The sequence below is a fragment of the Rhipicephalus microplus genome, chromosome X (genome assembly GCF_043290135.1).
Source record: "Rhipicephalus microplus isolate Deutch F79 chromosome X, USDA_Rmic, whole genome shotgun sequence".
Classification (NCBI taxonomy): domain Eukaryota; kingdom Metazoa; phylum Arthropoda; class Arachnida; order Ixodida; family Ixodidae; genus Rhipicephalus; species Rhipicephalus microplus.
The window spans coordinates 68,189,239-68,204,372 of NC_134710.1; the positions used below are offsets into that span (position 1 = coordinate 68,189,239).

The 15,134-nt window shown below is 44.8% G+C and overlaps 2 protein-coding genes across 9 annotated transcripts in view; one reads left to right on the forward strand and one right to left on the reverse strand.

Annotated features, from left to right (window-relative positions):
* Positions 1-1,556: 1,556 nt before the first annotated feature.
* LOC119173453 (uncharacterized) lies at positions 1,557-2,860 on the reverse strand. Its single transcript, XM_075881208.1, has 3 exons — positions 2,604-2,860; positions 2,343-2,483; positions 1,557-1,762 (listed from the first exon to the last, which is right to left on the reverse strand). Exons 1-3 carry the CDS (start codon positions 2,694-2,696, stop codon positions 1,571-1,573), a joined length of 426 nt encoding a protein of 141 aa, XP_075737323.1. The 5' UTR covers positions 2,697-2,860; the 3' UTR covers positions 1,557-1,570.
* Positions 2,861-3,657: 797 nt separating this feature from the next.
* Positions 3,658-15,134, forward strand: part of LOC142775592 (uncharacterized) — a 217,753-nt gene continuing 206,276 nt past the window's right edge. For 6 of the 8 annotated variants that reach the window (XR_012886804.1, XM_075877065.1, XM_075877064.1 and 3 more), the window contains exons 1-2: positions 3,721-3,849; positions 9,402-9,636. Coding sequence is in view for 7 of the 8 variants with exons in the window: in XM_075877065.1 (XP_075733180.1) it covers positions 9,498-9,636 (139 nt within the window). In the remaining variant the exon portion in view is untranslated. Of the gene's footprint in view, positions 3,850-3,918; positions 4,691-9,401; positions 9,637-15,134 lie in introns of those variants that run through there. The other 2 variants (XM_075877062.1, XM_075877063.1) reach the window with 2 other exon arrangements.

A 15,134-nucleotide genomic window follows, 5' to 3' on the forward strand; every position in this document is an offset into this window, starting at 1 on the left:
GCAATTTTTTTTATGTCGCTTAGTGTATCATCCCCTGACGAGGTAACCGACAGGCCGCTTCAAAATACTGACGTGCCACCGCAATGGCCTAGGCGATCAACACTTGATAAACGATGCACCGGGGGAAGTGCCGACGGCGTTAGCCCACCTAACTACAAAGCAGCTTGTGTGTCTTGCTGAATAACACGCACAGCATGTGATAACACGGGAGCATTTACGTAGCAACGGATGAGAACGGCCGTACGTGTTCGCACTTGACAAAACAGCCGGCAATCCAGTAGCTTTGGCCTTCGGAGATCACAGGCTTCGTAAGAACACTACAATAAAGTTGTATCCATTCATCGTAAAAACACTTCTCAGACTCACTGTGGTTTTACGCATGTGCGTCCAGTCAGTCACACGTGAACTGTGCAAAAGCATTTATTTGATCGTCGACCTTGCCCTTCGCGCCAAGCGAAACTCGACAGCAAGAACACTTTCACCTTTGACAACACCACGCTTGGCATTGCAATCTAGAAAATGCAGTACGTCCAACAACAATAATCCGCACTTCATACTGAGAAACTTTATGGCGCACACACTCAGATGAAGCTGCGGCGCGGCGGACGGCCGCGCTACCTCCAACCTCCAGGTTTAACTGGGCATCCAGCAATCACATGAAGCAGCGACGACACAGGGTCTCCGGTCCTCCTTCGGGGCACCCTAGGCCCAGGCCACGATTTTGCCGGAGTTTTTGCACCAACACACATCGCAGGCAACTACCATGCTGCACTGTTTACCTTTCGCAGCCGCAGCGCCCATGGCGCCTCCTGTATTTAAAATACTTGTAATATCTGTTCAATTAACAAGTATAAACCGATTGACTCGTCAAACACCTGTTTAGTGAAATATTTTTGTATGTTTAACGCATTATACATCAATAATTTATGCATTTAAATAGCTTTAGGTAATAATTTCTCAAGTGACGCCACTTTCGTGGGGCGCAGGAGCCATTTCTGTGTGGGGCTGGCTGCGGCGCCACGCTAGAGTTTCTGTATATGCTACATTTAGGTATGCTACCTAAAGGTAGCATATACAGTAACTCTACGCCGCGCAGGAGACGCTGCTCTAAACAAAAATTAAATTTGTTGCGTCTGGTGTTTATGCCAGATATATAGGGGGTGCTACCCGTCTTAAATTTTATTTTCTAGATTTGGAGCATATTCATGACATAAAATGCCGTCCTAGAATTAAATGTTTGACACCTCATCGAGTTAATGAAAATTTCTAGGAACTTCATTATCTAAGTAGACAAGTCACTATAAGTCATTGCCACATAATAACGTACCATGTGGCCCACGCCTAGCATTAATTAACGCGAAAACTAGATTAGGCAGCGTTAATGTAAATACCTTTTAGCCTCAAGGATTTTGACCAAGATAGCGCGATGGAATTTTACGGGTTCATAGGTGCGTTTTGAGTCACAGTTTAATAAGAAAAGTGATTTATTCTCGTGTAGAAAATTCTAATTGCGCATGACGACACTGTCATCTAGAGCGCACAATAAAGAGACCAGCTTCCATTAAACTATTTATTCATGCAACTGAGTGTCTGGCAGACTGCTGTCATCGTCTTTTCGATGGTCTATCTCTCGATGCTCGTCGATCTCTGCGATGCGTTGAAGAGCTCCGTTGATTTCTGACGCTATCTTTGACGCCGCATTCCTCTTTTTTTCCACGTAATTTATCCCAGTCCGCAAGAAGGTTACGGCTTCTTGATCAACCTAGTGAGGAGACACGTCGTAAGAACAAATGGTCAAGTAATTAAACCTTGTTACATGCACACACATGCGTTAGCCAAAAAAGATGCCCCCCCCCCCCCCCTCACCCTTCTATTTTCACAAGGTTTCGTAAATGTGGCATGATGCAACGTACGCTTTGAAAAACATACGCATAGAAATCCTTGTTCATAGCTGTTACTGTTAACGCTCCGTGGGACGCGAGTGAATTGCCGAGTTCTACGCGCTATAACCACGATATGTTCATGCGGCACGCCTCTATTGGCATGTTTTTGCACGTTCTTTGCGTTTCGTCCCCATCGATATTGGGACGCCGTTACCAACAAGCGAGTTCGCGACCGAAGTGATACTTTCGCTAGTGATAGCATAATAATATCTGGGGTTTTACGTCCCAAAACCACGATATGCTAATGAGAGACGCCGTGGCCCCTTTCGAAAATAGGAGTCTAGATCTGACATGGACGCATGTAACATGGATAAACTGCGAAAGTAGTATTCAAACGCTAGACCTATGTCACCTGTGTGTTGTATCGAGATTGAGTGAAACAGGCAAAATGGCTCTTACACAGCTTTTCAGCGTCTCTTGAAATTGGGTGAGGCATGCCCCATCACGCTGTGTTTGCTCTTCGTACGCGTTCAACATTTCCCTCAATATTTTGGCTGGTTCAGTCATGCTTGCGTCGGTCTTCTTGGTTGGCACAGTGTCCTGAATAACGTAAGAAATAACCGAATTAGGTATTATCAAATCATAATGCTGTTTGAAGTGCTGAAAGTGATAGGTATGCATCTGCTGGGCTTGTAGAAAAATAACAGCGCTGTTACTGACCTTCTCTTGGTGCTCGACGTAGTTTGTCCTCTTCGCTTTCTTGTTTGACGGATCAGAGGTACTGTAAACGCGCTTGGGAGGAGTTCTCTCCATATTCTGAGATATCCAGCAGATCACTTTGCGGAACAACGTTGGGTGATTGCCCCGAATCAGGCTATTCTAGGCACTATAGCAGTGTTGTTGCACTGGATGCGGGCGGTCCTCAAGAAACGCTGCACGCGTGAGCGCCGCTAGTCGCGTCTACGAAACAAGCGGCGTGAGAAATAGAACTGTTTTGAAGAGTCGCGCTGCCACTACAGGAACTTACACACGTGTTTGCGTGTTGCAAGCCTTACAAGATGGTGCTGCCATCTGTCGAGAGGAAAGGAAAGCGCTCACGCTTAGTACACAACCCCCGAGAGGGCAGCACTGACATCACTTTCTGACACTGCATAGAGTAGCATTGCACATCTCGCTAGGGGGAAGAGAAACAATGACAATAATAATAATAAAAAAAAACGCCGATTGTTGGCTGTAGTCATGATGTCTTTCACCATTTACGTTGTCCCCGTTTGAGGTTTACGTAATTTGTGCGTGGGCGCAGCGAGATATACATGTTTTCGCGCATGCATGTTCGCGCGTGTTTCTGTGGAGTTGGGAAGTTGAACGTTCTTCGAGTACATTTACGCGAGGTACTTCGATCTCGTATTAGTTTTTGTTCCTAAAACTGCATTTCTGTAGGCTTATTTTATACTAGAAAGTGACGCTTTAATGCCTTTTTTTTTGTGCTCCTGACTCATCGCTTCAAGTCCGCGTTCAGAACCCCGGCCGAGCTTGATCGACCCAGATTGACGAGACCGCACACGTTCTCTGACCGCACTAGTTTCGGGAGCTACAAGCTGACCGCATCACAAGTTGGTCCTGGAAATTCGCGCTAATGTCAACTACGAAGTCACCGTAACAACCACAGCGCACATCCCAAAGAAAACCGCTCAGCGTCCTAGGCAAGGTCCCAGGTCCGGAGCGGCGCGCGAGACGATCCAAGAAAAGAGCTTCAAAAAGTCGCGCTTCGGGTTTTTGTTGTGTCACGTGTCGTAGCAGGTGGTGGCTGGAAAAGCCGCCAGAGCGCAACGCACGACGGGAAACGGGTTGGAGCGAAGGCGTGAGATGAGGGAATAAACTTTATTGAAGAATTACAATTACGTGACTAATCTCTTGTAGAGCCCCACTGGCCACAGAAGGCGTGAGATCGGTGTTCGTGTGACAGGTGAGGCCTAGTTTTTACGCATTTTTTCGCGATTTCGCGCGTTCGCGTTTGTCCCGCTCGGTCGGAGAAAGTCGCGAGCGGCACGCAATGAACGATGCCTGTCCCGTAATCGCGAGCGATATAGTCGCGCCCGTGTTGCGCACCTTCCGTCGTGTCCGCGGCATGACTCAACGTCAACTCGGGACCGTTTCAATTTCTCTCGCCGAAGCTCTAGGCTCTCAAATTACTCGACGCACTTCTCGCACTGCACGTTTAGGCTAAAACCGTGTGAACACGGACTCATGTCAAGGCACCACAAACGTCGCGAGACACCACGGCGTTTGCTGGGTCTAGGTGTTCTCACTTGGGTCCGTGTTAAAACGCCCAGTCTTTAAGCGTGAACACGTAGTGCCAAATAGCTGAACTGATGTTTATTCTGAACGTCTACGCTGCCGCCGATTGCCTCTTGATAGTCAACTTCAATTAGCGTACACCGTACGTCACCTGCCTCGATTGGATCCATTCCGTAGCAAAATTTTAAACTAATGCGATCACCTTCCGCTTTTGAGCAATCTTACAGGTGCGCCGTTGTAAAAATCTGATTTCTGGCGCCTATAGTGCGCCCAACTATCTCTTGTACTCAATTGAGCTTAGAAACTTTACAACGTCGTTGCTGCTTCCTTCCTTTTTAATTTTTATCCTGGGGCGTGGTGTTTCGCAAAATTTGTTTTGATCGAGTATCGCGATCTCGACTCAGCGGTGAGAGAAAAAAAAAGACATATCGAACAAAAGAGGAACAGAAAACGATTTCTTCGCGGACTTTCCGTTTGGGTGCTCATCGCTGCCTTGGCGTCGAAAACTGGTACGCATGATCTCTTTTTTCTTTGTCAGAACACCCAAGGACGATAGCGGCTGCGGGGACTCGATTTAGTATGCTCTTCCGTCGCAATCGTCGAAGTACCGGATTTCCATTGCTCCGATCGCGACGGTTTTTTTTTCTTTTATTTTGTTCCCTGCTGTGTTACTGTGCAAACGTTTATTCGGTGATGTTTTGCCAAAATGTTTGCAAACTTCCTGTGGGCTTGATATGCTGCATCTTGAGAAGATACTGATGACACTCGCCCAAAACGAACTCGTAAAAATATTCAAGAACACTTCGTAATACAGACCAGTATTTGTGGCTACAGTGCAAATAGGTGCGTGCAGCTAGTGAGCGAGAAAGGTTTTAAATGCGGTCTAAGTGGCAACAAGATTTAAAAATATATATATTACGCCTGTGAGTTTCAAGTAATAATGAAGAGGAAGAAGAAAAAAGACGGGGGGGGGGGGGGGGGGGAGTGAAACGTGAGACACTAGAGATTTTCTTTTCATTCTCTCAATGTGCATACTGTATTGACAAAAAGAGACATCCATGTTGCTTTTTTTCGTCAGTGCAAAAGATAGAGTGTGGTTCACAAACTTCTGGGTTGTGTGAACTTGTTAGCTCCAACCTTAAGCGTCTTACTCGGTGATGTATTAAGATCAACGCTGTTGCGATGCGCCTTTTTAAAAGCTAGCTGCACAACTGGCGTTAAGGTTGAAAGATGTCGAACAAAGGCGACAACGGCATGCTAACTCTTGTGACTTACATTGGTTTCATCAATGGATTTTATAGTTGTTCCCTTGTAGCCTACATAATTCTGTACTGATTGTGGAATTTTAATACTGTATTGCACCCATAAATCGCTGTACAAAGCAGTCTGTGTCAGTAAACTAAGATTGAGCCATAACTGCAACACTGTTAACCTTATTGTTGATTGCTGCTCGATCATCGAAGCTGGAAACACTAACACCAGTGCATCTCTAATGCATTTATTCTGCAGTCATTTTTGATGCTCCGTTTGTGACGAAGTTCTCAAAGTTGATTTATTTTTGTTTCCACATAAGACGGCGTATAATTCTTACTTGGAAAGGAAACAAACAAACGAAAAAGGCCTGTAATGGCTGTTTCCATTCAGTCCTCAAAACTACGTTAAAAAGCCACAGCTGTTGGCACCATCTGTGGCTGTTATGTCTTGCGGGAGCTCCTGAAACATTTGTATTGTGTGTAGGCAATCTAAAACCCTTTCACATGCTTCCACTCATTTCTCTGTCTAGCATAATGTGGGCTGTTTCAAATCAGGCCACATACCTTCTCTCTTGTCTTGCAATACATTCAAAATGCACCCAATCCTCTGCGCGTAATTGAGTTTACCTGCTGGAGGCCTGCTGTTGCCGTTCATTGTTGAAGGCTTGCATCTGCCTGTGACGTATCACGTCGCTATGCTCTACAAAGTTTGTTGAAAAGAATAGGACGGCTACACTGGGAATTGTGCTCGTTGCACACATCAAAATTCTCATCTATTTGTCTACACAACAAGCTCTGCTTCATTGGTGTTAACTTAGCGAGAAAGTTGCTAAAAGCGTCTTCTTAGTCCTGCTAGTGACAATTCTATCCCTTTGGAGTCTTTACGACATTTTTGGGGACATTAAAATTTGAAGTTGCGTTCTAAAGCAGACACAGAAAATTAAGAAACTGAGAACAGATGATTCAGAATGAGCTTCAATAAATGAGACCGAAGCATACAGGATCAATCTGCTTGCGGCGCTGCAATCTCTAGTGTGCGTATGGCCGTTCTGAGCGCTCAGTCTGTTCAAATTGCAGATGGGCAAAGCGGCTGAAGCCGGCTCAGTTGAACGGCTGACGGCTCACCGCAAACAGGTGGACTACAGCTGCGCACCAGTTCACAGTGGCGTAGCCAGGAAGTAGCAGAGCAGTCCAACTTCATTCGCCACAACATAAATTGATTAAAAATATTGTTTAAGTGAAAAATAAACCCTTAATATGCTTCAAGTCGAAAACTAACGACCAAGCAAACAGTTATCATCATCATTGTTTAGCGACCTTTGGCTAAAATTAACAACTTTTTGGAAGCTTGCTGGCGACTTTGGCAAAAAAACATTTGACCCCCCTGCTCTGTTTGTCTCGCTTCGATTTCTCTCTTGTGGCAGCAGAGTGGGTTTTTGCAGGTAGGCAGCATGCTCGAACTTACGCATTATTTTCTCTGATTTACAGTTCAAAAAGAAAACAAAACTCTTATTAAGTAGTTTTTGAATTCCATGTTTTGAAAACTGTACATAATGTTGCTGCTCAACATGTTGCATACTAAAAACATTTGCTGGCCTGGTTGGTACTACATGCTTAGTTTACAGAGGCACTAATGTCAAATAACAATTTACATCATAGTAAAAGCTCAATGTTGGCAACGTCTAAAATGACAATATTACCAATAGCAGAGCCCTACTTACCGAGAAATTAAGGTAAATGCACGAAAACACATGCGCTACGATAGGATACTCACAAAATGATCCCGGTGTAGTCAGAGGTACCGCATACCATTAATGTCTAGTAATTGAACTAGCTGCACTTAAATAAAGAAGCTTCCGTGCATCAAGAGACGTAATAAAATGCTACTTGTTCATTTCTGTTTGATTCATGGAAAAATGAACTGCCGGAAGTTGCTGTGTCGAAAGTTCAATTTTCGCCTGGTTAAACTGGACAGGTCGTGCCACTTAGGGGGCCCCGGTGGACCAATAACGTCTGCCTTCTCAGAGTGAATGGCGAGAAATCGTTGAATTGCCGTTGTTGCTGCTGTGCCTCCCACTACTTTCCCTCTTAGCCGCTATTGGTGTTGGCGGCCGCGCACTGAAGCCGGGCAACGTTGCGCACGGTAACAGTGATGTGAGACGTTCTGCTTTGGCGGATAATTTGAAGTGCTCTAACCTGATGTGGACCACTGAAACGTCATTTTATTTCAAAATAAGCACTTCCTTGGCACAAAAGTAACACTACAAGGTTTCTGGTCCGCCATTTCAACAACCAATGGCGACGTAGTACTTGCCTTTAGTGTCCCTTGAAGAAATGAAGCAAGTTACATTTCTTCAAACATGAAAAGTGCCTTGTTATTTTGCTTGAGTGTTTTTCTACATTGCCTTGTGAACATTTGTTTCCAAGCAGCTGCACATTTTGAGTATGATACTTCTACAGTGTGTTTATGGCAACAATGGGAATGTTTTTGTGAACATTCCTAATGAAACTTGAGGTTGTGAGCTTCACTTCAGAGAAGTAGCTTCCTCCTTTTCCCCCTCTTTTTAATATGTATAGCACTTCTCGTGTAATGTTCAGACCTAACATTTTTTTAGAGAAAGCCGGGTGTGCATCAATGACCTGCCATTCGTGTCAATTCGCTGGTGGAACAGGTGTTGTTAATTGTGTCAAATAGCACCTAGAGGTGACCTTTGGACTGAGCCTGTGTAAAATACAAAAGCACAGGAGCAGCCTTACCAGTGCGCTTAGAGCTTACTATCATTGACTGTTATAGCCATAGATGTTCTCTAGTACAGTGTCCTTTTTGTTCTTTTGTTGCATTTCGTTCTATTTGAAGTTTCAGTGTTTGGTTGGAGTGTAGTATTGTTTGGGTTGTTTGTAGTGTAATTCTACATTTCTAAGATGACTGTAACGAGGCTTCTCAAAGAAATTGTCTGATCAAAAAGTAGTTATGGGTAATGTTTCGTCACAGGTTTTTAGCATTGTTGTTTTTATGTTGCCTTTAAATGTCTCATAATATGCATTTTCAACTGTAAGCTTAGGACGTGGAAAAAAAAATTAAAAGAAATGAATAAGGGATGCAAGAGTCTCGCTAATGATTTTCTATCAGCAGGGACGGTTCATGCAGTCCTGTACTAAAAGAGCAGATTATGAGCTTGTAACTTCAGCCGCTTCTACATAACCAAGGCAGTTATGCAGGAGAAACTTTGTACATTATAACCGAGAAGATACATGATACATCATTATTTTGAAACTGTGGTTTCATGTTCCATTATTCAACAAGATGTTTTTAACTTGCTCAAAGTGTGGTAAATGTAGAAAAACTCGTTGCAGGTCGAAATCTTAGAAGTAGCTTTTGCAATACCAAGCGGACTCAAGGAAAGACGTTGAATTGTAAATGACAAAACTATCCCCATAATTTTTATTAAGAATGTGGCATTGATAAGAATAAAGCCAGCTCTGACATATTTTTCTGATGTGTCAGTTAATGCTGAAAGTGAAATGTGTATTACAGCATGTTTCTCAGTTTACTAATAGTGCTGATTGCTAAATGAAATCTGCTTTCTTGCTTCCATGGAGATCCACACCAACGAGGTCAAATTGTTGGACCTTCAGGGGCAAATCTCAATATGTATTTATAATATACTATAATTATAGATATAATAAAATTATATATTTATATATAATTACTTTTTGTTTTATAAATATATAATGTAATGGTCAATTGTGGTTGGTTAACATGCACCAAAGTTGAAGCCTAGATCTATGGCCATCTAGTGTTTTGCCGCCTTTGAAATGCAGCTTCCCACTGCTGGGATTTTATTCCAGTGCTTTCATGTCAGTGATCTGGCACCGTAACAAATGGACCACTGTGGCAGGTCGCATATGTAGGTTTCACACAAGTAAATGTAGTGTTTTCTTAGCCAGTTATTGCTGCCAAACGCAGGTAGCCGGCTTGTGATGGTGGGCGGTGAGAAGTGACAGTGTTGGCTTGGAGACCACGAGGAACCCTGTGCGTCTCCCGAAGTGGCTGGCCGGCGGGATGCTCTGCAATGAAAAAGCTTGCTGCCGCCTCTCGTCAACTCTGAACTCGTCGCGCTTCCGCAGCGATGAGGGCCTCTCGGAGCTTTCGGGCCGGCTGTCCATCCAGCAGAACGGCTCCGATCCGGGAAGCCACACCGGTAAGCAGCGATTGACGGGGATCACAGCCGATGCAAAGCGGAACCCTGCACTGTTAGGATGAGCACACATATTCTTAGTTGATTTTGTAGAATTTTACGGGGTCTACAACATACTGAAAAAATTTACGCCACCTCCCACTAAAGGGAACCATGCGGGGATGCGAAGAAGCGCTGGTGTTCACTTTTGTTTCCATTTGTATGTTTCCGTGTATGTTTCATTTGTGTGTAAAATTGTGTATATGTTGTGTATTGCTTATGTTACCCCTCCTCCCATTTGTGTGTATTACCGTGTGTGTGCCACAAAGTGAACACCCAGAGCTGCTAGGAGAGTGCTACGAGCGAGCGCGCACAGCATTATATACGAGTGCACAACTGTGGCGGACAGATAAACGGGAGAGAAGAAACGAAGCGGAGGCAGCACTTTGTTACTTCCTCCACCCCACGTCCTCCCAGCTTCTCGCTCTCACGTGAGGAAAGGGGGAGAGTTGGGGCATGCACGATTGGGGTGGAGGGAAAGGGGCGGACGGTCGCCAAGGGACGAACATTTCCAGGAGCAAAAGCTGTTTCGCTCCTGAAAAGGACAAGACAAGTATTCTTAAAGTCAGCTAACCAAGGCCACGACATTGCATCTTGGACGTGGAAGCCACATTTTGATGGAGGCTAAAATGCTTGGGGCCCATGTGGTTAGATTTAAGGGTACGTTAGAGAACCCCTGGTGGTCGAAATTTCTGAAGCCCTCCGCTACCCTTACACTCTCTTATAATCATATCATATATATATATATAACAGGCTCTCGGTAAACAGAAATCTCGTAAATCGAACTCCTGCCTAAATGCAACGAATGAAATTGGTTTCGTACTTGTATTCTGCACCTTTGTTTATCTCTCACTAAATTAGTAAACCCCTGTTAAATTTAACATGTTTTCCTGGCTCCTTCTGGTTATGTTTAATGAAAGTGTACTGTATAGTTAAAGTGTGCTGAGAAAACTTTCAAACTGGATCCTTATGAATGTTCACAAGCTTTGATCTTTATAAGGGGTGTGTGAAAATCTTCAGACTATTTTTTTACTATCAGATCAAATAGTATCTTGTTCAAATATTCTTTGAATCCAACAGGCACTCTTTGTAAGCACGAATTTTTTCCTGCACAGTTTACGAACTGTCCTTAAAATGACAGCTTTATCGAAAGAATCGCTACATTTCTCCAAAATCGCGTCGTATAGACTCAAAACGTGAGGGCTTAGTAGTGTAGCAGAATCACTTTGCTCGGGAGTTGGACTTTAAGAGCTATGCGCAAGTCATTAGCACTTTCTCGTGAGTTGTGTGCGTGGGGAAAATCTGCATATTTGCTCCCAGTGCTCTACGTATGTGGTTTTAACGGGATTAACCCTACAATATAAACATCATTTTTAATTGTAGAATAGCAATGCAGCATTCAAAAACTACTTGAAAATATTTGTCATTGATCAACAGCGTGCCTATGAAGTTTGTTACATAATTACATATTGTTACATGCAGGAGGAGGCCACAGCGTAGTAACTGGCTGTCTATAAGTGGTAAACATTTAAATAAGTAGACATATTTTAAATGCAGTTTTCAAGCACCCGTAAGCCGTATTATGAGGTGCATGCAAAACTTGGCTGCATGGTTGAACTGCCGGCTGTGTAGTGCATGTTTGAATTGCACTGCGTATGTCAAATCTGAAGACTTGGTAAGATGATAAACTGGGCTTCAGATGGACAGTTTGCCTGAAGAACTCGAAGAAGCACATCCCCACACTACTGTTTATTCCAGTTAGAAGGCGAACACTGTGATGCTACCCAGCCTCCATCAGCGTGCTTTGTTTCAATTTTTTGCACAAGCCATATACAGTCTTCCTCAAAATTTGTTGTCTTGCTGTAGGCTTTTGTAATCTCTTATGACAAGTGGGCAGTATCTTTACACTAGTCCTGTAAATAGTTATGCTTCAGTCCAGTTATCTTGGTCCCCCCGCAGGGGCGCCTGCGCAAGTAGGCGTTTGGTGCGTAGCGACACCACGGACCCGAGCTAATGGGGGAGTTTCGACTTCCTCTCACGCCTAGTCGTGCGTGGCTTTGCCGTGTCCGGGGAAAAAGGAATACTGGGGGTTGAGCCGATGCCGGGTGATTGGACCCTTAAGGCCCCCCGGCAGAGGCAACACACCCCTTTGGCCCCGTCTTCACGTAGACGGCACCCCTTGGCTGACCCACCCAGGGGAAATCGGCAGTCGCCTTTTTCTATCTCTCTCCCCTACATCTTCGTCTTTATCTCTCACATTTAGTCTGTCCTGTCTACTTATCTCTTCTGTTTACTTTCAATTTTCCTGGCGGCAAGGGTTAACCCTGTGCAAATAGCCTACCTTGGTCTAGGCGCATTGGGTTATGGCAGTGTTGTACGGCTGACGTCTGCAAGCTTTCAGCACCTGCAAACTTGCAGCATCCCCTCGTTGGGCTCCGTGGTGGGTGGTCGCCAAGGTTGCTGAACAAAAATTAGACCGGCATGCATGGAGCATTCCCCCTACTGTCTGATCGTACCGGCCTAAAGCGGGTACGCACCGATGACGTAAATTTCTGCAACCTGCCAATAGAAACATTTCCCCACTTCCACGTCATTCACTGTGAAAAAAACCGGAAAGCAAGCCAGGATCATATCTCCTTTCGTAGTTGCCAGGTGTCTTACTGAAACTCTCGGGGCTGGATAAACTAACCAAAATGGCTAGTGGAGACCTTCTCCTCGAAATTCAGGACAAAGCACAATTTGTAAAGCTAGACAGCCTCTCAACGTTTGGTGACGTACCGATCACCGTAACACCACACAGATTTATGAACATCACTCGCGGAGTGGTATCTCATGCAGACTTACTTGACCGGACCAAAACTGAGCTTTTGGAGGGGTGGAAGAGCCAAAATGTCACTAATGTACAGAGAATTATCATCAGAAGAGATAATAAGAAAACACCGACGAAACATTTAATACTCACATTTGCATCCAGTAAACTACCAGAATCTATTCAAACAGGGTACACGAAGACATCTATCAGGCCGTACATACCAAACCCTCGTTGTTGCTTCCAATGCCAGAAGTATGGCCATGGCTCTAAAACCTGTCGTGGTCGCCAGACTTGTGCACAATGTGGAGTACTAGGCCACGTGTCCGAGAACTGCAAACAACCGCCACACTGTGTAAACTGCGAAGGAAATCATGCCACATATTCACGCTCCTGCACATACTGGAAGAAAGAAAAAGAAATAATTACCTTGAAGGTGAAGGAGAACATTACATTTAAGGAAGCACGGCGAAGAGTCGCTCCATTTTATAGACCTACATACACTGATGCGGCGCGTCAGGGGGCACCGCCGCACCAGCTCTCGCCACTCCTTCGGCCCGCACATACCGAGCCGGTGGTTGTGGCACCTGCCCCCAAGGCGGTTGTAGCCCAGGCTACACCGCCTACTCCCAAACAGATACCGGAGACTCCAGAGTCCTCGGGTCTCAAGGCCTCACCTCACCAGACGAGGCCCAGAATTCGAACTAGCAGCCCGCACGTGCGGGCATCCAGTGCCTCCGAGGAGGCAATGGATACGTCGGTACCCTTGGTGCCGAAAGAGCGGCGTGGCTCCTTGGAGCGCGCCAAGAACACAAAAAAGCAGATAACAGGGCCTGGTGACGGCCCTGTTAAGTGAACTCAAACTCCCTGTCTAAACAGCCACCTGCTTTTCGTACACACAGCACTATTTTACATTCACCATGAACACTCAAATTATACAATGGAACGTCAGGGGTCTGCTCAGAAACCTTGACGACATCCAAGAACTCTTACACGAACACTCACCAAAAGTGCTGTGTGTACAAGAAACACACCTTAATTCAAAACACACAAATTTTCTTCGTAAATACGTTGTTTTTCGAAAAGACCGTGATGATGCCATGACATCATCTGGAAGTGTTGCCATCATAGTGAATCAAGGAATTGCATGCACACACTTACAACTCCAAACATCCCTTGAGGCAGTGGCTGTTCGAGCAGTTCTTTTTGATAAACTGATCACAATCTGCACTATCTACATTCCTCCTAGCTATCAGCTGCAAAACGTGATTTACACTGTTTGATTTATGAACTTCTGGAGTCTTGTGTTCTCCTTCTAGACTTTAATGCGCATAGCAGGCTATGGGGTGACTCTCGGTGCGACGCACGAGGTCGACTGATTGAACAGTTCCTTCTCTCGTTGAGCGCGTGTCTCCTAAATCGAAAAGAACCAACCTATTATAATCTCGCTAAAAACACCTACTCTGCCATAGACCAAAGCATAGTATCTTCATCTCTTGTGCCTCTACTCCAGTGGAAAGTCGTCAGTAATTGGTACGGAAGTGACCACTTCCCCGTAGTTTCGAGCACAACTACAGCAACTGAGTTTCCACCACGTGTTTCCAACTGGCTCATAAACAGAGCCGACTGGGAACAGTTTTATACCATCGCTCGTCTAGGTTGGAGTGACATATGTGCTTTGAACATTGATGTTGCTGTCAACTACTTCACAGCATTTTTGATTGATGCTGCAACAAACTGCATCCCACAAACAAATGGACACCCTGGAAAACGGCGTGTGGCATGGTAGAACTCTGAATGCCAAAACGCGCGCAAACAGCAAAGCAGAGCGTGGAGGTTGCTTCGGAACTCGCCGACAGCCGAAAATCTTGACACGTTCAAAAAATAGTCTCAAGGCAGGAGAACGCATGGGCAGGCCAGAAGAGAAAGCTGACAGAAGTTTTTGTCAGGGATGAATTCATACACGCAGGAGGCTAAAGTCTGGAACATGGTCGGTAGGATAGCAGGGAAACAAGTACACACTTTTCCACTCGTAAACACTCAAGGTGATACCTTGGAAGATCAGGCAAACTTCCTCGGGGCACATTTTGAACGGGTATCCAGCTCGTCTCACTATACTGACACTTTCCAAAAATACAGAACAAGAATAGAAAAGCAGAAACTTGAACACAAATGCACTAGATACGAGGCATATAATCAAGCTTTCAGTCTAGCTGAGCTGCGAATGTCTCTAAACTCCTGCAGTACTTCTGCCCCAGGTTCTGACCGTGTCGTTTATGAAATGTTAAAAAACCTACCGATCGAAACACGAAAAACCTTACTTTGTTTGTACAATGCTATTTGGTTTTCTAGCACTATCCCTACCTCCTGGAAAGAGGCTATTATTATTCCCATTTTGAAAGAGGGCAAGGACCCTTCTTTATCTTCGAGTTATAGGCCTATTGCACTTACAAGCTGCTTGTGCAAAGTCTTTGAGAAAACGATAAACTGCCGACTTGTACATTTCCTTGAAACAAACAATTTGCTTGACCCATTTAATGCGGGTTTCGAGAGAGTAGATCCACCACGGACCACCTTGTTCGTATTGAGGCACAGATCAGAGACGCCTTCGTCCATAAACAATATTTTCTCTCTGTATTCCTCGATATCGAAA